The 23,281-nt window shown below is 54.8% G+C and overlaps 1 protein-coding gene across 1 annotated transcript in view; it reads left to right on the forward strand.

Annotated features, from left to right (window-relative positions):
- The window catches only part of TLN1 (talin 1), a 31,572-nt gene that overhangs the window by 5,318 nt on the left and 2,973 nt on the right, over positions 1-23,281 (forward strand). The window contains exons 2-49 of the mRNA XM_010846082.1: positions 879-1,041; positions 1,285-1,382; positions 1,634-1,763; positions 1,846-1,998; positions 2,250-2,392; positions 2,497-2,624; positions 3,344-3,404; positions 4,022-4,126; positions 4,442-4,597; positions 5,348-5,449; positions 5,622-5,698; positions 5,929-6,109; positions 6,266-6,379; positions 6,491-6,599; positions 6,797-7,005; positions 7,128-7,226; positions 8,221-8,388; positions 8,585-8,879; positions 9,450-9,616; positions 10,453-10,581; positions 10,791-10,907; positions 11,009-11,122; positions 11,326-11,460; positions 11,625-11,753; positions 11,907-12,009; positions 12,157-12,365; positions 12,687-12,806; positions 13,012-13,209; positions 13,396-13,535; positions 13,725-13,818; positions 13,936-14,025; positions 14,143-14,265; positions 15,520-15,663; positions 16,132-16,293; positions 16,537-16,677; positions 16,764-16,945; positions 17,142-17,274; positions 17,443-17,544; positions 17,628-17,798; positions 17,882-18,031; positions 18,141-18,242; positions 18,328-18,447; positions 19,176-19,322; positions 19,453-19,619; positions 19,709-19,892; positions 19,983-20,108; positions 20,208-20,324; positions 23,148-23,270. Coding sequence (XP_010844384.1) covers positions 912-1,041; positions 1,285-1,382; positions 1,634-1,763; positions 1,846-1,998; positions 2,250-2,392; positions 2,497-2,624; positions 3,344-3,404; positions 4,022-4,126; positions 4,442-4,597; positions 5,348-5,449; positions 5,622-5,698; positions 5,929-6,109; positions 6,266-6,379; positions 6,491-6,599; positions 6,797-7,005; positions 7,128-7,226; positions 8,221-8,388; positions 8,585-8,879; positions 9,450-9,616; positions 10,453-10,581; positions 10,791-10,907; positions 11,009-11,122; positions 11,326-11,460; positions 11,625-11,753; positions 11,907-12,009; positions 12,157-12,365; positions 12,687-12,806; positions 13,012-13,209; positions 13,396-13,535; positions 13,725-13,818; positions 13,936-14,025; positions 14,143-14,265; positions 15,520-15,663; positions 16,132-16,293; positions 16,537-16,677; positions 16,764-16,945; positions 17,142-17,274; positions 17,443-17,544; positions 17,628-17,798; positions 17,882-18,031; positions 18,141-18,242; positions 18,328-18,447; positions 19,176-19,322; positions 19,453-19,619; positions 19,709-19,892; positions 19,983-20,108; positions 20,208-20,324; positions 23,148-23,270 — 6,597 coding nt within the window. The 5' untranslated portion in view covers positions 879-911. The remainder of the gene's footprint in view (positions 1-878; positions 1,042-1,284; positions 1,383-1,633; positions 1,764-1,845; positions 1,999-2,249; positions 2,393-2,496; positions 2,625-3,343; positions 3,405-4,021; positions 4,127-4,441; positions 4,598-5,347; positions 5,450-5,621; positions 5,699-5,928; positions 6,110-6,265; positions 6,380-6,490; positions 6,600-6,796; positions 7,006-7,127; positions 7,227-8,220; positions 8,389-8,584; positions 8,880-9,449; positions 9,617-10,452; positions 10,582-10,790; positions 10,908-11,008; positions 11,123-11,325; positions 11,461-11,624; positions 11,754-11,906; positions 12,010-12,156; positions 12,366-12,686; positions 12,807-13,011; positions 13,210-13,395; positions 13,536-13,724; positions 13,819-13,935; positions 14,026-14,142; positions 14,266-15,519; positions 15,664-16,131; positions 16,294-16,536; positions 16,678-16,763; positions 16,946-17,141; positions 17,275-17,442; positions 17,545-17,627; positions 17,799-17,881; positions 18,032-18,140; positions 18,243-18,327; positions 18,448-19,175; positions 19,323-19,452; positions 19,620-19,708; positions 19,893-19,982; positions 20,109-20,207; positions 20,325-23,147; positions 23,271-23,281) is intronic.

Genomic DNA, 23,281 nt, shown 5'->3' on the forward strand with positions numbered 1-23,281 from the left:
GGAGTTATGGTGAGAACTGGGTATTAACCTGCTATCTTAGAAGCAGCAAGGCCTGAGGAGTTAAGAGGGACTGGGCTCTCTCTCTGAGCTGCCTTGAAACATACACATACCCAGTCTGATTCCTGTTCTGCAAAATTAAAGAGTTGACTAGATCACTTTTGAGATCCCTTTGGATTAGAAAAACCATGATTCTGGCTTGACTTCTGGGGGAGCCAAACGTGGACTGAGCTGCTCCAGGAGGCCCCCAGCATGTCAAGTTACTGGAGAGCTGAGACACGTAAGCCAGGATGGCTTGAACAGCAGTGTTGGGCCTCCCTGCCAGACTAGCTTAAGTCAGTGTTTGCAGGGCTCAAGAGCCCTTGGGGATTATCTAATATAACGTCTTCATTCTGCAGAGAAGGAGAATAAAGCTGTGAAAGGAAAGATCACGTGATGAGTCAGGGCAGCGCTCTGGAAGTCCCAGACAGAGAGAAGCCAGAAGGATATAGTAAGAGACAAAGAGAAAAAAACTGAACCAAGAAGGGTGAAAATAGTGCAGAGACAGGACTGGGAAAGGAGGTGAGCAGGGACAAGGGTAAGAGAGAAACACTTGGAAGAAAGAAGGGAGGCCCAGATTCCAGTGCTGGGGGTGGGGTGCGTCCTCAGGTAACACTGTTTCAGACCTGCCTTTGTGCCTTGCAGACCAACCTCTCCTTCAGAGGTCTCAGACGCCTAAGACTAGTCCTTTTGATACAGCTCATCTTTCACTCTTTAATATCATTAAATAAAAACACGCTCACTGTTTTCTGCTTTGGTGACTCCCTTTCCCGGGTCTCCATGTGGGGGGCCTCCTCTCCTCCAATGAGGGTGTATTCTAATGCCCTGATGCCATGGGCCAGGTATAGCCAGGCTGGAGAGAAGAAGCCGCCGCCATGGTTGCACTTTCGCTGAAGATCAGCATTGGGAATGTGGTGAAGACGATGCAATTTGAGCCGTCTACCATGGTGTATGACGCCTGTCGGATCATCCGTGAGCGGATCCCAGAGGCCCTATCTGGCCCTCGTGAGTCTTGACTGCCCAGGTGGCTGGGGCGGGAGCCCTTGGTCCCTTCTTGTTCCCAGGCTCTTGGCCTTGGGAGATGACTCTCTTGTCCCCCAAGTCTTCTCATCTCAGGTCTGTGTTCCTTGGCCCCCGCCCTCCTCTTTAGGCCCAGGGTCACTGGGAAAATAATAAGGGATAGTGGTGTAGCCATTCAACTACATTGGGGTTTTTTTTAAGCCTAAGCTGACCCATCTTCTCTTTTAGCCAGCGACTTTGGGCTGTTTCTGTCAGATGATGACCCTAAAAAGGGTATATGGCTGGAGGCAGGGAAGGCTTTGGATTATTACATGCTCCGAAACGGGGTGAGTATCACTTCACAAGGACCACCAATATCCTCTGCCATCACTTCCCTCCTTCTGCCTCCTATTCAGCACCCATATCTGATGTCTTTGAGTTCTCCCATGCATTCTAATATACGCAGTCATAATACCCTGTTTTCAAGCAAGCCACCAGTCTTCCTTTTAGTAATCAACTTTCCTTCCCTCTCTGGCTGCCTAAAAAGAAAGTAATATCTTTAGCTTAAAGTGGGCCCCTCCTGTTTCTGACACAATAGGACACCATGGAGTATAGGAAGAAACAGAGGCCCTTGAAGATCCGCATGCTGGACGGCACCGTGAAGACTGTCATGGTGGACGACTCGAAGACTGTCACCGACATGCTCATGACCATCTGTGCCCGCATTGGTAAGGGGCGTGCGGGGCAGGGGGCTCAGAAGGAAGCCTAAAAACTCTGCTGGGGATGCTACCAACCCACCCCCTCTCCCAGGCATCACCAACCATGATGAATATTCACTGGTTCGAGAGATTATGGAAGAGAAGAAGGAGGAGGTGACAGGGACCTTACGAAAGGACAAGACACTGCTGCGAGACGAAAAGAAGATGGAGAAACTGAAGCAGAAGTTGCACACAGATGACGAGTGTAAGCAGAAGGGGACTGGCGAGGGCATTTAAAACAACTGGGGTGTCGGGGGCAGCCATTTCTGCGTTATTTTCTGAGTTTTCTTTTGCAAGGCACTGTTTAAACACGGGCTGCATCTGTGGTAAAACAAAGTCCTACACTCATGGAATGGAATGTATTAGAGAGGGCGGGACATGAAGAAACAAAAAATCAAAGACTGACGGTGTAAGGGCTGCAGGGACTTGGCAATGAGGGGACCCTCTGTGTCCCAGTGAACTGGCTGGACCATGGCCGGACCCTGAGGGAGCAGGGAGTGGAGGAGCACGAAACGCTTCTGCTCCGGAGGAAGTTCTTCTACTCAGATCAGAACGTGGACTCCCGGGACCCTGTCCAGCTGAACCTTCTCTACGTGCAGGTAGGGAGAGGATGGGCCCGGTGGTGGGCGGCAGGGAGAGAAGTAGAAATGCGGGGGGGCGCCCCTGCTCCCCACACAGCATTTGTTTCCTCTGTGCTCCCCAGGCACGAGATGACATCCTGAACGGCTCCCATCCTGTCTCCTTCGACAAGGCCTGTGAGTTCGCTGGCTTCCAATGCCAGATCCAGTTTGGGCCCCACAATGAGCAGAAGCACAAGGCCGGCTTCCTCGAGTGAGTGGCCCTCATCCCATACCTGTCAGGGCCCAGGACTCCCTGCCACCGTGGCCCTAGCATAGTGCGCCTGTCTCTGTCCCAGGCCTTCTCCCCTGCTTCCTCTTCTGAGTTCCCAGGGCCTGACCCCCATGGGGGCCTGTTTAGCCTCCGTCCTCCACGTGTCTCTTCCCTTGTGGAATGTGAAAGTAGTCCAGACTCTGCCCCTGCCCCCTCCCTCTGAAGCAAGCATGTCACTTTTTTGAGAGTCTCTGAAGAATTGTGCTGCAATAGCCAGAGGCAAACAGGGTACATTTTTGTCACAGGAAACATCAGATTTCAGAAGTCTCATAGGTCTCATCCACTGGTATTTCTCAGAATATATAGAGTTTGATGTGGCTTTCTCAGCTTCCTACAAGCATGGTCATCCTTCTAGTGAGCCCCTTCTGCTCTTGTTTCCCTAAAATTGTGATCTAGTTATTCTTTTCCCCAGGAAATGAGCCTCCAACTCAAGTTCCCTCAGTCTCTTTCCCTGTAGAGAGAGATGCAGACTGCATTCAAGAGTTAGTACTAAGTCACTTCAATTTCAGGGACAATCTAGACTCTCGTGCCTTGAATCTTCCTTCTCCCCAAAGATAACACTCTCCTAGACATCTCCTCACACCCCCAGGCCCACAGTCCCCGGCCCACATAGCCCTGATGCTGTTCACTACGTGCTGACCCTCCCTTTTCTGGTGTAGCCTGAAGGACTTCCTGCCCAAGGAGTATGTGAAGCAGAAGGGAGAGCGTAAGATCTTCCAGGTGAATGGGGGCAAGGGACATGTTTGGGATTACCTGGGAGCTTTGCTGCCTAATCCTACTGACTGAATGGACCCCCTCCTCGTCACCCCTACCCTGCTTCCGCCCACCAAGCTGTTCTCCTACCTTTCCTGTGCCCAGAAAGCAAAAGACCTGGGCTTCTGGTCTGTGCTGCATCACTGCATCTGCTGTGGGACTCAGTTCAATAATCTTGTTTTCTTTCCTTTCCCTTTAACACGGGATAGCTATCTGCCCTGAAAAGGACAGATAGGGAATCACTGTGAAGAGTAGATCTTTGTACAGACGGAAGGTGTTATCTCTGCTCTTTGAATCCTCAGCCCAAAAGGCCTTCTGTTTGACCTTCTACTTCCTAACTATCCCTTCACATCTATAGAACATTTCCAAGTCCCTTAACTGTATCCTTCGCTTATTGAACCATCGCTTCTGCATAGTCTATATCAGCCTATCCCCTCACCTCTTTTCTCATAGCCTGCATCCCTTAACCTTTTCTGTGTTCCCATAATACTCTCCTACCATAGTTCACATCCCAACTTAACATCTAGTCTGCAATGTCATGTTACTCAGATTTTGCTAAAAGTTTACCCATTTCATACTCAAAGGCACACAAGAACTGTGGACAGATGAGTGAGATTGAGGCCAAGGTACGCTACGTGAAGCTAGCCCGTTCCCTCAAGACGTACGGTGTCTCCTTCTTCCTGGTCAAGGTGGGTTACTGACCCTTCTCCCTGCCTACCCGTATCTCTGCCCTTACCCTTTCCTCTCTGAGTCTCTAGCCCTGCCCTGAGTCACATTTTCTGCCATTCCCCAAGAGTTTCATTTTGTTCCTTGTGAAAACTTGCCCCCTTGTCAGCACTTCCCTCCCTGCCCTGCGTTTTTCTTCCCTTGCGCTTTATCCTGATGTGGCCGTGTCCAGGTCCATCCGTAGACACCCCAGGTTAGCTCTCCTGCCTCTGTCAGCACCCCTTTGTGGTCTGGATCTGATCTCCTGACTAATAACATCCACGACCTCTGCCTCATAGGAAAAGATGAAAGGAAAGAACAAGTTGGTGCCCAGGCTTCTGGGCATCACTAAGGAGTGTGTGATGCGAGTGGACGAGAAGACCAAGGAGGTGATCCAGGAATGGAACCTCACCAACATCAAACGCTGGGCTGCGTCTCCCAAGAGCTTCACCCTGGTGAGCTGGGGTCTTGGGGGAGAAAGGGCTGTGTTTTCAAAGAAGGGGCAGCCGCAGGGTCTCCCCAACCCCTCTGTGCAGGGGTAGGTACCCTGAAAATGATTCCAGAAAAAAGGAGAACTTTGGAGCTATTGTTAGGAACTTGGAGTTTAGAATAGAGGAGAAACTCTGTCCTGGAGAATGAGAGAAGCTAAAATGAAACAGTTTTAAAAATCAGCAGAACCAAACTGTAACTAGCAAGCTGAGATCACAGGCCACTTGGAGTGAGGGAAGAAAAAGATGATAGAAAAATAAGCCTCCCTTCTTTCAGCAGCGACTCCTTACAGTAGCCCCGCCTCTAGCTTTCTGTTTCAGCGTTACTAATTGAAGACTGATTCCACGTTGAGGAAGTGCCCCACTGAGAAGGGAAATTAGTAAAGGCGATTTTTCCATTTTGGATATTAGTGCTCATCCTTAACTCTGGTCATTTAATGATGAATGTGTCCTCCCAATTTTATCAGGATGACAGAAGAGAGATTTCCTAAATGCCATGTATTTGAAACTGTGTAGTGTAAAGATACTCCTTAGAAATAAAGTATTTCCCTCCAAGGGAAATAGAGAACTAGGAGGCAGAAGAAAGGCTGTTGTCCCAGAGGCTGCTTGCTTGGGAGGGCACCCTCAACAGCTCGGCCTTGGGCTCTTGCCCCACCCGTTCCTGTCCCAGGTTGACTCAGGCTTCCCCACTGAGCCCTGCCCTCATTGTCCCCCTAGGATTTCGGAGACTACCAAGATGGCTACTACTCGGTGCAGACGACCGAGGGGGAGCAGATCGCTCAGCTCATCGCTGGCTACATCGACATCATTCTTAAGAAGGTGAGCACTGGCTCCCCCACCCCCGCCTCCTCCGTCTCTTCCTGTACCTTGGCCCCACGCAGGTCCTTTAGAAACTGGGACCCAGCTTCTGGAAGATGGCTGACTGGGGAAAGAAGAGGCTGCCTTTTCCACTTCCCTCTTCTTTGACGCTTGTTCCTTTTTTCTCCTACAGAAAAAAAGCAAGGATCATTTTGGGCTGGAGGGAGACGAGGAGTCTACTATGCTGGAGGACTCCGTGTCCCCCAAAAAGTACGAAGGAAGCTGGGCTGACCCCATTCCTCAGGCAGGGAAGGCACGGAATGACCCCAAGGACTGGGAGGGTGGGGGGTCCTTAGGATGGCTCTCTATCAAGTCTCAGGCTGTGATGAGGCCTCATACACCCCCCAGAGCACAGGACAAGCACACGTGGTATAGCAGGTGGGAAGGGGATGAGAGGAGGAGGAGGTCCTCAGAACGCTCCCTGATTGTCTCCTCTTCAGGTCCACTGTGCTTCAGCAGCAGTATAACCGGGTGGGGAAGGTGGAGCATGGCTCCGTGGCCCTGCCCGCCATCATGCGCTCCGGAGCCTCGGGTCCCGAGAATTTCCAGGTGGGCAGCATGCCACCTGCCCAGCAGCAGATCACCAGTGGCCAGATGCACCGAGGACACATGCCTCCTTTGGTAAGGGTGCCCTACTGCTGCCACAGTTCTGCTGGGCCCAGCTGGGAGTTAGGCAGTCTTTTCCTGTGTCCCTGTTCATATTCCTCTCCTTGGCCTCAGGCTCTCCTTTATCTTTTCTCTCTAAATGTTCCCTGTTACTCTTTTCCTTGTCTTTAGACGTCTGCCCAGCAGGCGCTCACTGGGACCATCAACTCCAGCATGCAGGCTGTGCAAGCTGCCCAGGCCACACTGGATGACTTTGACACTCTGCCCCCTCTGGGCCAGGACGCTGTGAGTGTGGGATGGAGGAGGGCCAGTGGTGCTGAAGCTGGAACTCCAAGGACCAGGGTTGGGGTTAACTGGAGCAGAGCCAATCCTGAGGTTGGTTTTTCTTCCCCTCAGGCCTCAAAGGCCTGGCGTAAGAACAAGATGGATGAATCCAAGCATGAAATCCACTCCCAGGTAGACGCCATCACCGCTGGTACCGCCTCTGTGGTGAACCTCACAGCAGGTAGGCTGGATGCCCAGGTCTCTGGGCAATGGGGGTGTGAGAGCGAGTGTGTGCAAGCAGGAGTGTGACCGCACCTTGACTCACGGAAGGAAGTGTGCGTCTCCCTCAGCGTGGGGGGTGGGGGTGGGGTGTGTGTGTATGTGTGTGTGTGAGTGACTAACTGCCTGTGACTGATCTCATCTTCTTCCTCCCGCAAGGGGACCCTGCTGAGACAGACTACACGGCAGTGGGCTGTGCGGTCACCACCATCTCCTCCAACCTGACGGAGATGTCCCGTGGCGTGAAGCTGCTTGCTGCCCTGCTGGAGGATGAAGGCGGCAGCGGCCGGCCCCTGCTGCAGGCGGCCAAGGGCCTGGCCGGGGCGGTGTCAGAGCTGCTGCGCAGTGCCCAGCCAGCCAGTGCCGAGGTCAGGGGCCAGGGTCCAAGCCCAGGGATCACAGGGTGGAAACGGGGAACCGTGGGCGTGTAGGACCCCTGGACATCTTGGCGGAGACTGGGCAGCTTCTGACCGGTGTTCACTCTCCACAGCCCCGTCAGAACCTGCTGCAAGCAGCTGGGAACGTGGGCCAGGCCAGTGGGGAGCTGTTGCAACAAATTGGGGAAAGTGATACTGACCCCCACTTCCAGGTTGGTGACTCACCCAGCCCCCAGAACCCCAGCTTCTAGGAGGTGACCTCTGATCCTGAATCCAGCTCTAGTCCAGCTACTATAAATTGACCCCTCAGAGCCAACCTGAACCTCTTTCCAGGAATCACACTGGGAACCACCCCCCAGTCCCTTTCTGGGGGGCTAAGAATTCAGAACCCCTGAATCCCAACTTAACCTATTAGTTCACCCTTGGCCCTTATTGGTGATATTTTTTTTTGGCCACTATCGTCTTTCCCAGGCCTCCCCATATGTAGCCCTCACCCCAACTTGAGGGCCTCTTGACCCCACTTCTAGTCCTTTAACCACATACCCAGAGGATGCTGCCCCCTCCCCACCCCATGCTAGTTTCCTCAGCTGACTTGTCATCCTGGATTTCCCATGCAGATCTGTGCACCCAGCGGGGCTGGGTTTCCATCTCCCCCCGATCCCCCCACGGTAATGGCCTCTGGCCTGGGCCTTCCCAGCTTTGTCCTCTCTGAGCCGCATACACTCGCTCTGCCCCCTGCCCTGGCCTCTGGGGAGCAGAGCACGACGGGAGCTGGGGAGGCGTGGCACAGGCAGGACCTGAGGAAATGGGATCCAGAGGGTCATGCAGGGACTTGCTTCTGAGACTCCAGGGTGACTGCTTCCAACCAAAGACGGAGAAGAAATAGAGAAAAATGCTGGGGGTGGGAGAGACCCCCCCTGCCATCCTGTTGTAACGGCACTGCCCGCCTGCCCTCCCTCCCCATCGCCGTCTGGGTGTATCCGCCTCCCTTCGGTGTACACTGTTTCTCTCGGTGTGGGTTTGTTCCTTGGTGGGGGTTCTGTCCTACTTGATGCTCGAGGCAGGGGCTTGGGTAGGTTCTGGTTGCTTCTGCACACTGTTCTGTGATTGGAGGCAATGGGACTAATGAAACAGCTTACGCCTCTGAGAAGGGCCCTTGGACCCCAAGCTGGATCTCAGGCCACGCTGACCGCTGGTTTCTCACAGGACGTGCTCATGCAGCTAGCCAAGGCCGTGGCAAGCGCTGCAGCTGCCCTGGTCCTCAAGGCCAAGAGTGTGGCCCAGCGAACAGAGGACTCAGGGCTTCAGACCCAGGTCATCGCTGCGGCAACACAGTGTGCCCTGTCCACCTCCCAGCTGGTGGCCTGTACCAAGGTGAGCCCCAAAGGTGCGCCAGCCTGCGCCAAGAGCTGATGCTTCCACGCACACAAGAGCCTCTCATCTAATCTCTCTGGCCCCCAAGGCTTCATTGTCCAACCTAATCACTATTGTGAACAGCACAGAACCACAGACACCACACCTCACGACTCCTTCCCCTCGCCTACGCCTCTGACACTCACTTTTCCCACAGGTGGTGGCTCCTACTATCAGCTCCCCAGTCTGCCAAGAACAGCTGGTAGAGGCTGGGCGACTAGTGGCCAAGGCTGTGGAGGGCTGTGTGTCCGCTTCCCAGGCCGCCACAGAGGATGCCCAGCTGTTACGGGGGGTAGGTGCTGCGGCCACAGCTGTCACCCAGGCCCTGAATGAGCTGCTGCAGCACGTGAGGGCCCATGCCACAGGGGCTGGGCCTGCTGGCCGCTACGACCAGGCCACTGACACCATCCTCACTGTCACCGAGAACATCTTCAGCTCCATGGGTGATGCTGGTAAGGACACCCCCTTGGGAAGACAACCCCAATGAGGTTCTCTGAGCCTGCTGGACTCTTCCTTGCAGACCTGCCACCACCCCACTGAGGACTCAGCACGGGGCTGGGTGTTCAGTCTCTGAAATCTCCAGGTCCCTATTTGTTAGGCAAGAATAGAATCACTGCCCTGCCTTCCTTGGTGCAGTTAAAGATCATACCAAAGTATACACAAAAATAGATGGAAAGTGGCATTATTAAGAGAGAGCTGTCCCGCCTCCACTCTGTCACTCCCAAAACCCTTCACAAAGAGCCTCTTCCACTTAAGACTGTGGAAAATACTCATTGGAGACTGTCTTCCCCACTGTCACCCCACCCCTGTCACCTCTGCCCCCATCAGAACCCACCAAGAGATCTGTCCCTTTCCAAGATCCTGAACCGAGAAAACAGTAACTTCAGGGAAATCAATTCAAGAACTTTTGCATCTGCTTGCTGCCCCTAAAAGCCTTATCTACCTTGTCTTCATCTCTCTCCCCACCCTCACACCCTCTCAGCAACTCTGGCTCTGTTTGCTGACTGTGCCTATGCTCTCAGGTGAGATGGTGCGACAGGCCCGCATCCTCGCCCAAGCCACCTCTGACCTGGTGAACGCCATCAAGGCTGATGCCGAAGGGGAGAGTGATCTGGAGAATTCCCGCAAGCTGTTAAGTGCCGCCAAGATCCTGGCCGATGCCACAGCCAAGATGGTGGAGGCTGCCAAGGTAGGGAGCCTTCTGTGCAGACCCCCAGACTGGGCCCTGTGGGAAGTAGAAGGGTCCAGATAATCACCCTCATTTATGGGAGCAACCTGGGAAAAGCAGAAGATACAAGAGAACAAATACAGGAGCACTGAGGAAGTAGATGCGCCCCTCGGCAGTGAGCGGATGGCGCCAGGCTTTCAGCCAATGTGACTCGCAGAGTTCTTGCTGACAGACAGGAGACCATGCCCCTCTGCTTCCTCTAAGTCCAGGGTCTGTGGTTCCGACTGTTCCCTACTGTGCGGCTGCCGCTTGCCTGCTCCCTCAATGCTTGCACATGGGCATTCAGTCCCAGGGGATCTGTTGCTATCAGCACAGAGAAGGACCAGGCAGTGGGACACAGAAACACCAAGTGTAGAAGACAGCAGGAAGAAGCCAAAAGATTGCTGGGTCCCTGGACACTGGGCTCTTCACTTTGCAGAGTAACCAAGGCCCCTGCTCTGGTGTTCTGAGATCCCTGCTCTAAACCGTGTCCTCCTTGTCCCCAAGAGCCCTGCTCACTCCCCTTTGCTGGTCGCATTTTGTGGGCAGTGGGGAAGAAATAAGGCCACTTCCCCGGAGGGGAAGCAGAAACAGTCCTGCCTAAGGAAGGGCTTTCAGCATCCCAGAAGGAAGCCAGGGCCCGCACGACTCCCCATTTGCCCACGTGAGGGAGCTTGTCTCAACCATGATTACCTTTCAGCAGGGGTGGTTAGAAGTGACTTTAAGAAAAGAAGTGTGAGTATGGAGACATCAGAGAAACGCTTACTTAAGATCCACGGGGATTCTGGGTGGTCACTGTCTCTCTCGCCACCTCTCAGGGAGCAGCCGCCAATCCTGACAGTGAGGAGCAACAGCAGCGGCTGCGGGAGGCAGCAGAGGGTCTCCGCATGGCAACCAATGCCGCTGCACAGAACGCCATCAAGAAAAAGCTGGTGCAGCGCCTTGAGGTGAGGCTGGGAAACAGGCGTGTGTAGGTGCTGCGGGAGGAATGAAATCAGGAGGCACGTGCGGGGGCACGCTCGGTGTCCTTGCTGCATGCTGGCATCCTCAGTGCCAGCAGTTACTTCCTCAGGGAATAGCAGGGGCAGGGTAAGCCAGGGATGAGGAACGGGGACAGGAACGTCTGAGCCTTGTCCTTACTGTTCTGTCCTTAAAGCATGCAGCCAAACAGGCTGCAGCCTCGGCTACACAGACTATCGCAGCAGCCCAACATGCAACCTCCACTCCCAAGGCCTCTGCTGGCCCCCAGCCCCTGCTGGTGCAGAGCTGCAAGGTGAGACGCCAGGAAGCACATGGGGGCCGGAGGAGGTACGGGAGGTGGGGACTTTCCCGCAGCCTGTGGGGAGGTGGTGCTCATGACATTTTTACCCACAGGCTGTGGCAGAGCAGATTCCACTGCTGGTGCAGGGCGTCCGAGGGAGCCAAGCGCAGCCTGACAGCCCCAGTGCTCAGCTAGCCCTCATCGCTGCCAGCCAAAGCTTCCTGCAGGCAAGGCCCCCTCGTTGACCACTCAGACCATACCCTTACCACTCCTCTTAGGGCCTCTAGATCTCATCAGTTTAAGTTTCTGCCAGTAGTCTCTCTCCCTGTACTGAACCCCAGTGCTAACCACATCCTGACCCTCATCCATCCCTGTACCCAAGCCCAGAGGACGTATGGTGTGCTTCATCTGCCCACCTGTTCCCCAACAGCCAGGTGGGAAGATGGTGGCAGCCGCAAAGGCCTCTGTGCCAACAATTCAGGACCAAGCATCGGCCATGCAGCTGAGTCAGTGTGCTAAAAACCTTGGCACCGCGTTGGCTGAACTCCGTACTGCTGCCCAGAAGGTAAGGGAGCTGGCTATCTTTTTGGAAGATGAAGGGGGTATCCTGGGATGACGGAGAATCTGTTCAGGCTATCCTAAAATGGATAACTATAACCTGAGCCACGAGTGAGACCCTGTGTACCACCTACCCCTCAAACTCTCCCCCTTCACCCCGTGTGTTTGTAGGCTCAGGAAGCGTGTGGGCCTTTGGAAATGGATTCTGCTCTGAGTGTGGTGCAGAATCTGGAGAGAGACCTGCAGGAAGTGAAGGCAGCTGCTCGAGACGGCAAGCTGAAGCCCTTGCCTGGGGAGACGGTAAGTACTTGTGAGATCTGAAGTCTCCTCACCTGTGCCCCAGAGCTGCCCTGAACATTTGTTGAAACTGCCTGCTGACTCTCAGTAGCTTCTCAAGCTCTCTCTTCCCTGTTTCTCCTGCGGCTGAGTCCTGAGTCTCCCTGTCATCCCTAGATGGAGAAATGTGCCCAGGACCTGGGCAACAGCACCAAAGCCGTGAGCTCCGCTATTGCCCAGCTGCTGGGGGAGGTTGCCCAGGGCAATGAGAATTACGCAGGTACACGGGCAGGGCCAGGATAGGGCCTGTGGGGAGAAGGGGGAGGAATGGGAGCTGTAGGGGTGGGGCGACACAGGAAGCCCCCAGCATCAGGGCTTGGCAGTGAAGGTACCTTTTCCCCTCCTTTCTCTCTCATCGTCTCCCCAGGCATTGCAGCTCGGGATGTGGCAGGTGGGCTGCGGTCACTGGCCCAAGCTGCTAGGGGCGTAGCTGCCCTGACATCAGATCCTGCAGTGCAAGCCATTGTGCTCGACACAGCCAGCGATGTCCTGGACAAGGCCAGCAGCCTCATCGAGGAGGCGAAGAAAGCAGCCGGCCATCCAGGGGACCCTGAGAGCCAGCAGCGGCTTGCCCAGGTTCGGTTTTGGGCTGAGGCTGCTTCCTCCCTCTCCCCCGACCCCCTCAGAAGGCTGTCTCGAGGGGGTGTCTCATCAGCACTGTGGCTCCTCTCTGGATTCCACCCTTCCTTCTCCATCTGAGTAGAAGAGTCTCAGCGAAAGCGAGGCCTGGGCCTAGCCAAGCACCACATTTGGGGAAGTTTGATACTCTAACTTGATACTCTGGCCTGTTCAGCTATAGCACCCCCTTTCCGCTTTCACTTTCAGAGGCTCCCATGGGTGGAGGCGGGGATCTCCCAGTTTCTGCTTTGGCAACCCCTGTCTCCTTTCCCACCTCAGGTGGCTAAAGCTGTGACCCAGGCCCTGAACCGTTGCGTCAGCTGCCTGCCTGGCCAGCGTGATGTGGACAATGCCCTGAAGGCAGTGGGAGATGCCAGCAAGCGACTCCTGAGTGACTCGGTAGGAGGACAGGGGTGTGAGGGGACATGGGGACAAAGGACTCCAAGTATCTACCTCTAGACCTCTCCATCACCCTAACTCCCCAGATGCACCCCCTCCCCTCACCGCTTTCCCAGGCCTGTGCCCACCTCCCAGAGCTCCTTCAGCAGGCCTCCCCTCAGGTCATCTCCCGTCCTTGCTCCTGACTCTCTCTCTGATCCTGCAGCTTCCCCCCAGCACTGGGACCTTTCAGGAGGCTCAGAGCCGGCTGAATGAAGCCGCTGCCGGGCTGAATCAGGCAGCCACAGAGCTGGTGCAGGCCTCTCGGGGAACCCCTCAGGACCTGGCCCGAGCCTCAGGTCGATTTGGACAAGACTTCAGCACCTTCCTGGAAGCCGGCGTGGAGATGGCAGGCCAGGCTCCGGTAGGAAGGGGAGCTGGGTACGGTTCAAGGGTCAGGGGCATCTCTGTGACCACGGAATCCTGACCTGCTCCTGGCCCCCTCCCCTCCCCAGTCTCTAGCTGTACTTGGGTGTCTGGGACAGAGAATCCCTTTTAGAGACAGACAAGAAAAGATTCAACAATGCATTGGCCTTCTTGCCCTCAACAGAGCCAGGAGGACCGTGCCCAGGTCGTATCCAACTTGAAGGGCATCTCCATGTCTTCAAGCAAACTTCTTCTCGCTGCCAAGGCCCTGTCCACAGACCCTGCAGCCCCAACCCTCAAGAGTCAGCTGGCTGCAGCTGCCCGGTAAGTGGGAGCTGGGAAACCAAGCCCTTGCATATTAAGCAGACTGGGGAGGGGACGTTTCGTAAGAAGTCTCTGGCTCAGGAATTGTTCCAGACAAAAAAGAAATGGCTAGAGACTTACTTGCTACGTGAGCAGGATGCAGAAGTGATGACCTATGCACTCATTCACTCAACTTCCCGTTCCTTCCAGGGCAGTGACCGACAGCATCAACCAGCTCATCAGCATGTGCACCCAGCAGGCGCCAGGCCAGAAGGAGTGTGATAATGCCCTGCGGGAATTGGAGGTGGGCCTTGGCAGGCTAAATGGGGTTGAAGTTGGGGAAAGCGTTCTTGGCTAAGGGCAGTGAGGGGGCGTCTTGGATCTCAGTTCACCACCAACCGCCCCTTCCCCCACCCGACAGACGGTCCGGGAACTCCTAGAGAACCCAGTCCAGCCCATCAATGACATGTCCTACTTTGGCTGTCTGGACAGCGTCATGGAAAACTCAAAGGTAGGTGTACCCAGTCCCCTCCCAAGGACGGGAGAGGGTTGGAAGACGAGCCAGCCAGGGGCTGCCCTCTCCCTCTGAGAACAAGATCTGACTCTCCCGATACCCTCTGTTCCCCAGGTGCTGGGTGAGGCCATGACCGGCATCTCCCAAAATGCCAAGAACGGAAACTTGCCGGAGTTTGGGGAGGCTGTCGCCACAGCCTCCAAGGCCCTCTGCGGCTTCACCGAGGCAGCTGCACAGGTTATCCTCCTGGGATAGTCTCTGGAACTCCCCTGTTGTCCCTACCCTTCCTCCTCGCAGCCTGACACACATGCGCAGAAGACAAAGTTATGCTTGTAAAGCCAGCTGTGTGGAAAATGGGGATCTTTCCCCCACCTAAAGTAGAGGTGTTTGCCAGCAAGCAGAGAACACCAACAGTTCTGATCACTGTCACCGCTGAGCCCTGGTGCTTTCAGTAGGGACTACACTGTCCAACCACTGAATCTGGCCCCAGCTTGCCTGGTGTATTCTGCCTGCCTAGTATATGCACATTATTTTCATATAATGAGTACTTTCTTTTTTGCCGAGCCACACGGCATGCTGGCTCTTAGTTTCGCGATCAGGGATTGAACTCGTGCACCCTGCAGTGGAAGTGCAAAGTCTCAATCACTGGACGCCCAGGGAAGTCCACACGTATTATTACACTGTTAGAATAGTACCAGGGGCTAAATTCCCCGTTACTTGGGTCACCACCTAACCTTGCCTTTTGCTACATTACGAAGTATAAAACGATCCATTGGCTCAGAGTATTTTGCTTTTGTATATGAATCCTTAAAACAAACTGACTTGAGAGCTCATCCTCTCAGCCTGTCCTTCAATCTCCCTGCCTCCCTGTACCCTGTTCTGTTGGGGGGCCTGCTCTATATGGCTTGACGTTTCTGGAAAAGCATGAAGAAGAAAATGCAAAGCTACCATGTGTTGGGTGAAGTAAGAATCAAACCTTACGATGATCTTCCAAGAGAAACAGTTTTTGGCAACCATCCCTTCCCTCTTTCCAAATCTCTGAAGCCTGGAGGCATTATGTGTTAATTAGCCTAACACCACCCACAGTTTTATTAGAACTGTCTCTAAAAGAGGCTGTGTGTGTGTGTGTGTGTGTGTCTTTCAAACTTTTTTTTTACCAACACTTAGAATAAGCAGTACTTTTTACCTAAGACCCAACATACAAACACATAAACAGGTAAACAGGTGAACTGAATTTTGATAAAAAGCTTACTGTGCTGCTTCCTTTTTTTTTTTTTTTTTTCATTTTTTAATCTTCTGAAATGTTTGAACACATTTAACAAAACAGGAGAGGTTTTTCCCTCTTTTATAGTATAATCGCAGCTTGCTAATGTATCTCCACTCATGTAGAACCCTGGCCACTGAACCTACCCCTGCTCCCCATTGTCCCCACTGTGGCTATTCCTACCTCAGGAATATTCCTTATTCCTCACCCCACTCCTCTCTCTACAGGCTGCATATCTGGTTGGCGTGTCTGACCCCAACAGCCAAGCTGGACAACAAGGGCTGGTGGAGCCCACACAGTTTGCCCGAGCAAACCAGGCAATTCAGATGGCCTGTCAGAGTTTGGGGGAGCCTGGCTGCACCCAGGCCCAGGTAACTCGGGGGTACAGTCACTGTGAGCAAGCCTGGGAAAGGCTGCTGAGCCAGGACAGGCCACCCCCATGGCGGGAGGAGATGCAGGACATGTGGGGAAGGAGGGTGGAGCCCCAGCGCTGACCTCCTGCCCACAGCTTCTCTGGGTCATTGTCTTCTCTGGCTGTGTTTCTCATCATTTCTTCAATTACTGCCAGGCTCACCACTTCTCTATGGAGGTTTGAGTTCACTCTCCTCCTGAGCCTGTGAACGATTTCTCCATTAGTGTGTCGGCTTTTCATTTTCCTTTCTCCACCCTGCGCATCTTTGGGTATCTGTCTCCCAGATTTTGACTTTCAGGTGACTCTGTCTTTCCTAATGAGACTTCCAAAGGATTGCAGTCCATCCCCCAAGCTGAAGGGGCTGCTGCCCAGTATAGACACGGCCCTCCTGCCCTCACATGGCTCTTCCACGTCTCTGTCTCCTCAGGTGCTCTCTGCAGCCACCATTGTGGCCAAACACACGTCTGCGCTGTGTAACAGCTGCCGCCTGGCTTCTGCCCGAACCGCCAATCCCACTGCCAAGCGCCAGTTCGTACAGTCAGCCAAGGAGGTGGCCAACAGCACGGCCAACCTTGTCAAGACCATCAAGGTTCCCGGTGTTGGAATTCTCAACCTCTCCCTGACCTGTCCAGTTTTCTCTCCCCCAACCCCTGCACCCCGTCATTCCCTGAGGCCTTCACCCAGTCACACCTGCCTAAGCCCAAGGTCTTGCCTGTCCGCACTGGTCACCACCAGCCCCGCCCCATGCCCTTTGAGCTCAGGAGGGAGACCTGGGCTTCCCTGCCTTTGTCTACAGTCCATCCTGAGCTCCTCCTTGTCACTCCCACTTCAGGCGCTGGATGGGGCCTTCACAGAGGAGAACCGTGCCCAGTGCCGAGCAGCAACGGCCCCTTTGCTGGAGGCTGTGGACAATCTGAGCGCCTTTGCGTCCAACCCTGAGTTCTCCAGTGTTCCTGCCCAGATCAGCCCTGAGGTGAGGCAGGGTGAACGCATGAACTGCCGGCCACCTCATCTTTCCAGGAGTCTTGAGACTCACCCCTCGACCTCCCCTCTCCCCAGGGCCGGGCTGCCATGGAGCCCATTGTGATCTCTGCTAAGACAATGTTGGAGAGTGCTGGGGGCCTTATTCAGACAGCCCGAGCCCTGGCGGTCAATCCGCGGGATCCACCACGCTGGTCCGTGCTGGCTGGCCACTCCCGTACTGTCTCGGACTCCATCAAGAAGCTGATCACAAGCATGAGGTAGGGGGCAGGGTGGAAAACCTTGTGGCTGGGGGATGCACACGCCTCTGACAGAACAGAGGGATGGGCACTGTGGTGTGAGATGGGCCAGTGTTGGAGGACATCTGTGGTCCAAGATTCAGGGGTACAGGGAAAGGTGGGCCAGCCTTGTGCTCAAGAGGTGTACTTGATGTTGGAGCCTGTGATACGTCTGCAGGGACAAGGCCCCAGGGCAGTTGGAGTGTGAGACAGCCATCGCAGCTCTGAACAGCTGTCTGCGGGACCTTGACCAGGCTTCTCTTGCTGCGGTCAGCCAGCAGCTCGCTCCCCGTGAGGGGATCTCTCAGGAGGTAAGGGGAGGAGGGGGGGCAGGCTTAAGGAAGGTGGGGGATCTGGGAGTGAGCTCATAGACACATGGAGGGTATGGAACGTGCTGGGTACTGGGTCACTTGGGTGTGGAAGGAAGAGTGGGGTCCTGTGCAGGTCACAGTCAGGGCTAAAATCCACTTCCTCCCCAGGCCTTGCATACCCAGATGCTCACTGCGGTGCAGGAAATCTCCCATCTTATTGAGCCGCTGGCCAGCGCTGCCCGGGCTGAAGCCTCCCAGCTGGGACACAAGGTACCTGGGGCGACACATGGGCTTGGGTAGGCTGAACCAGGGTACCTGGCCAGGCTGACCCCCATCCTAAACCCTTGCTGCAGGTGTCCCAGATGGCCCAGTACTTTGAGCCGCTCACTCTGGCTGCCGTGGGTGCTGCCTCCAAAACCCTGAGCCACCCACAGCAGATGGCGCTCCTGGACCAGACCAAAACCTTGGCCGAGTCTGCCCTGCAGCTGCTGTACACAGCCAAGGAAGCTGGCGGTAACCCCAAGGTACTGAGCTAAGGGGCTGCTACTATAGTAAGAGAAGCAGGAACCACTGCTCCCTGCCCCAGCTCACTCACTCTGCCCCACAGCAAGCAGCTCACACCCAGGAAGCCCTGGAGGAGGCTGTGCAGATGATGACAGAGGCCGTAGAGGACCTGACAGCCACCCTCAACGAGGCAGCCAGTGCTGCCGGGGTCGTCGGTGGCATGGTGGACTCCATCACCCAGGCCATCAACCAGGTTGGAGTCTTGGGGAGCCTGTGGATGGAGGTGCCTGTGGACGGAGGTGCCTGTGGACCAGTGTCCCTGAGCCCACAGTCCTTACCCTTCTGCCATTCTCCCCCCTCAGCTAGATGAAGGACCAATGGGTGAACCAGAGGGTTCCTTCGTGGATTACCAGACCACCATGGTGCGGACAGCCAAGGCCATTGCTGTCACCGTTCAGGAGATGGTGAGTTTGGGAGAGTATAAGAGGGCTGCTCTTGGAGAGTTTGGACATTGAGTTTGGACATCAATTCACTTCTTCCTGTCACCAGGTAACCAAGTCAAACACCAGCCCTGAGGAGCTGGGCCCTCTCGCTAACCAGCTGACTAGTGACTATGGGCGTCTTGCCTCCCAGGCCAAGCCTGCAGCTGTGGCTGCTGAAAATGAAGAGGTAACTTCCCCTGCCCCTGACAGAAAACCCAAGGCTTACCCCTTGTCCCATGATGTCAGCCTCTGGGGCTGTCCCACCCTCGGCCACTCGGGTCTTTCATAAAAAGGGGAACTCATCCTCAGGGCGGCTCCATGAAAGAGTAATCAGGGCTCCATAAAGGGTGGGATCAAAGCCTCCATCACAGGGATAAGGAGTAGCCCTGGGTCTAGAGATTGCCTGGGCTGCCACTATTTCCCCCGTTGGCCCTGATTCCCTGTGGCTGCTTCTCCACTGTGCCGCAAGCCTTTGTTCCCTTCCTAGTTCTTCCGTGTTGCAAAGCCCTGAAGCGCTTCCTTCCCTAAGCTCCTGCCTTTCCAAGAAAGCAAGTAATTGGATCTTAGCATGACACACCTAATCCCCAACCCAAACCCCTCCATAACCACACACGCCAAACTGTAAGCCGTGGCCTCTGCTTCAGATACCCCAGCATGAGGGCTTCTCCCCCTCCTCCTCGCTGTGCTTATTAGCACGGTCCTCACAGCTGGTGCCCACAGGCTAGTATTTTCCATGTGTAGGAGGAGACCTCCTGACTAAAGGCTGTGAAACAGGACAAGTCTATGCAGAGTACTTCTCACTACCTCTTTAGTCCTCAGCGCGAGCTTTTTTAGGTCCTTAGTACCTCCTCCAAGTGCAGTGGACATCCCTGAATCCTCTTGTAAAATCCGTCTCCCTGTTTCATCTACTCACAGATAGGCGCCCACATCAAGCACCGGGTTCAGGAGCTGGGGCACGGCTGCGCAGCTCTGGTCACCAAGGCAGGCGCCCTGCAGTGTAGCCCTAGTGATGCCTACACCAAGAAGGAGCTCATAGAGTGTGCCCGGAGAGTCTCTGAGAAGGTGACTGAGCCCGTCCCCATGGCCTGGGGGCTGTGCTCCCCAGCCCTTTCCTCTGTCCCTTCTCCCAGACCCAGGACCTATCCTCTCACGGGGCCCCTGCCACAGTCACCACGTGACTCTCCTCCCTCAGGTCTCCCACGTGCTGGCTGCGCTCCAGGCTGGGAATCGTGGCACCCAGGCCTGCATCACAGCCGCCAGCGCTGTGTCCGGCATCATCGCTGACCTGGACACCACCATCATGTTCGCCACTGCCGGCACACTCAACCGTGAGGGTGCCGAAACCTTCGCTGACCACCGGTGAGGAGGGAACTGGGGCTTGTGCGGTGTGGGGCCAGAGGGGTTGGGGGAGGCCTGAGAAGAGCTGACTGGGCTGGGCTGTCCCCCAGAGAGGGCATTCTGAAGACTGCCAAGGTGCTGGTGGAAGACACCAAGGTCCTGGTGCAGAATGCAGCTGGGAGCCAGGAGAAGCTGGCACAGGCAGCCCAGTCCTCCGTGGCCACCATCACCCGCCTCGCCGATGTGGTCAAGCTGGGTGCAGCCAGCCTGGGAGCTGAGGACCCAGAGACCCAGGTATCCGCCCCACACGCCTCACTCTGGCCAGAACCACTTCCTGTTCCCCCCTTTCCTCCCACAGACCGGAGCCTCTGCTCTCGCACACAGGTGGTGCTGATCAATGCAGTGAAAGATGTGGCCAAGGCCCTGGGAGACCTCATCAGTGCCACAAAGGCTGCGGCTGGCAAAGTCGGCGACGACCCTGCTGTGTGGCAGCTCAAGAACTCTGCCAAGGTGGGAGGAAAAGAGAGCAGCTGCCCAGGCGGGGAGTAGACCAGTGTGCTATGCCTGCCCCTTAAAACAATGCTGCCCTCCCTCCTCTGATGCCCGCAGGTGATGGTAACCAATGTGACATCACTGCTCAAGACCGTGAAAGCGGTAGAGGATGAGGCCACCAAAGGCACGCGTGCCCTGGAGGCCACAACGGAGCATATTCGGCAGGAGCTGGCGGTGAGCCCACCTGTGCAGCAGGGCCTGGGCTGGGGAGCAGGGCCTGGGCTGGAGAACGGGGCCTGGGCTGGTGCAGCAGGGCCTGGGCTGGTGCAGCAGGGCCTGGGCTGGAGAATGGGGCCTGGGCTGGGGAGCGGGGCCTGGGCTGGGGAACGGGGCCTGGGCTGGGGAACGGGGCCTGGGTGGATTGTGAGCGTGCGTGGGCTGCCCACACACACACAAAGACGCTGACGCGCAGCCTCCTCCCGCTGCCAGACTTCCTGTGCATGCTGCGCTGTGTCTCCCTTCCTCGCCTGTTTCCTCCTTGGCATTTGACACCTACCCTCTTCGTCCCCCCGCCCCAACTTTCTCTGGCCTCTCGGTTGCCACATTCAGGGGTCACTTCTTAGCCTTCATCTTCTTCAGACATTTCCAAAACAGTGGATCCCCTAACAAGCCTCTCTTTGAAAGCCTTTCTTCCTTTGGCCTTTGTGACACTGGCTTTTCTGTTGCCGCTCACATCTCCTCTATAGTTGCACTCACCTTCAACCAGATAAATCTTAGAGGCCTTCCTGGAACTGCACCGATTGCCTTCTTACTCCTCTTTGGCAGGTTCAACCCTCTCATCATTGTTCTCTGACAAGTAGACTTCCAGTTCTGCGCTCAGTCATTTTCAGCCTCCTGTTTGACCTTAGCACCGAGACACAGTGCCTCCCCACCAGCTTCTTTTCCCGACTCACTGCTTCCCACTAAGCATGGCCACAGCCCTCCCGGTCCAGCAGGCTCCCTCCCAGTCGCCCGTGACTTCTCTGCCTCGCTCACAGCCTGCAGGCCGTCGCCAGGTCCTGCCCCACCCTCCTCCAGTCTCTTCCTCTCCTTGCTTCTCTCCCAGCCCACAGGCAGCACTCTCCCTCACTGTGACTGCTGTGCCCGGTTTCTACCTGGTCTCCTTGCCTTCAGTCTTTGTCACTTTCATCTTTTTTTTTTTTAACTTATTTTTTGGCTACGCTGGGTCTTCTCTGCTACACGTGGGCTTTCTCTAGTTGTGGTGAGCCGGGGCTGCCCTTCCTTGTGGTGCACAGGCTGCTCATTGCAGTGGCTTCTCTTGTGGAGCACCGGCTCTAGGCGCGTGGGCTTCAGTTATGCCCAGTAGTTGTGGCACAGGCTTAGTTCCTCCACCGCATGCGGGATCTTCCCAGACCCGGGATCAAACCCATGTTCCACTGGCAGGCAGATTCTTAACCAATGGACCACTGGGGCAGTCCCCATCTTTCTAACTTCTAAATTTATCTTTCTCATCTTCTATTTTCACTTCTCAGAGGTGTTCAAATTGAAATTGCTTTCTACTTACCAAACTTGATCATTCATTCCCTCCTCTTTCCCATATCGCTAAACAGTACCTTTCAGTAACTCAGTTCCTAAAGCCAGAAACTCCGTTTTAACATCTTTCTCTCATTGTTCCCCACATCTGAGCTCATCAGCAGTTCTTTTAGTGGTCCCTCCGAATAGACCTCATTTTCTCATTTCCCATCTCTGCTACCAGCATCTTGTCCAAACCATCATCAGGCCTTAGCTGTGTTTATGTGATAGCATCTATGTAAACCCCTTGCTTCTCCATTCACCTCCCCTCCCCAGTCAATCCTCTCTATACAGAGGATAATTTTTGGGGGGTGGGGGGCGCCTCACCGTGCAGCTTGTGGGATCTTAGCTCCTCAACTAGGGATTCAGTCCAGGACCATGGCAGTGAAAGTGCTGAGTCCTAACCTCTGGACCACCAGGCAATTCCCAGAATAATCTCTTAAAAATATAAATCAGGTTATGTCACTTCAGTGCTTACAATCCTCCAGTGACTGCCCTGGCATCTGTGGTAAAGTCCACTCTCCTTCCCAGGGCCTTCCAGGCTCCAGGGCCCCTGCTGCCTTCCCCAGTCTCTCCTCACCCTTCTCTCCTCCTGGCCAGGGGCCAGGCCCCTGCCTTCTCAGCTCCGCCCACTGCAGACCCTTGTTCTTGCGCTTTACCAGTTTTTTGAACATCTGGCCCCTTCTGATCCTTCAGGCTTCAGCTTAAACATCCCTTCCGCCAAAGGCTTCCTTGACCACCTTTCTGAAAAAGAACTTCCTTTTTCTTTCTCGTCACAGCACCCTCTTTTTTTTCCCCTTCACAGTGTAGTTTCCCTGGTCGTTCACCTATTATCATTTGTACCCAAAACCAGAATGCAAGCTCCATGAGAACAACAGGACCTTGTCTACCTTATTCCCCACTGCACCCCCAGCACCTCACGTAGTCTCCAACCTAGCTGATCTTTAGTGGGATTGAATTTGTTGGGTGAATACATACAGCAAAATATTTCTATGACTTTTACATACTGTGTGAAATTCTGAGTTCCTTGTTCTGATACCCAAGGTCCCAACAGCCTTTGCTGTGCCATCCCTGTGCTCTAGAACATTTCTTAATACTCTCTCACACTTGACGTCCTGGTTATTTGTGCTCTGCCACTTATGTCAGTGCACTCCTGTTGTCTGTACCCTTAAGACCCAGCTCTTTACCCACCTTCGCCACTCGCCACATTAAGACTTCTCTTTAGGAATGAAAAGCCAGCAGAAAGGTACTTCTTTAATTTCAAACAAATACACTTTCCCCAATCACTTTAGTCAGAAATGAGGACCAACTGCCTTCTATTGTGTTAGCTGTGAATGTGTGAAAGTCTCCAAGCCCTGATCTACAATAACTACTCGGTGGCTGCCTGTTGACTGAGTACACAGAGGAATGAACCAGTCACACAAGTGCTGCTTCATCTCACAGCCTCACTCACTGTGGAGCTTTCTTCTTGCTCTACCCCAACAGGTCTTCTGCTCCCCAGAGCCACCTGCCAAGACCTCGACCCCTGAAGATTTCATCCGCATGACCAAGGGTATCACCATGGCAACCGCCAAGGCCGTTGCCGCTGGGAACTCCTGTCGCCAGGAGGCTGCCATTGC

The sequence above is a fragment of the Bison bison genome, unplaced genomic scaffold, assembly GCF_000754665.1.
Source record: "Bison bison bison isolate TAMUID 2011002044 unplaced genomic scaffold, Bison_UMD1.0 scf7180017864230, whole genome shotgun sequence".
NCBI lineage: Eukaryota > Metazoa > Chordata > Mammalia > Artiodactyla > Bovidae > Bison > Bison bison.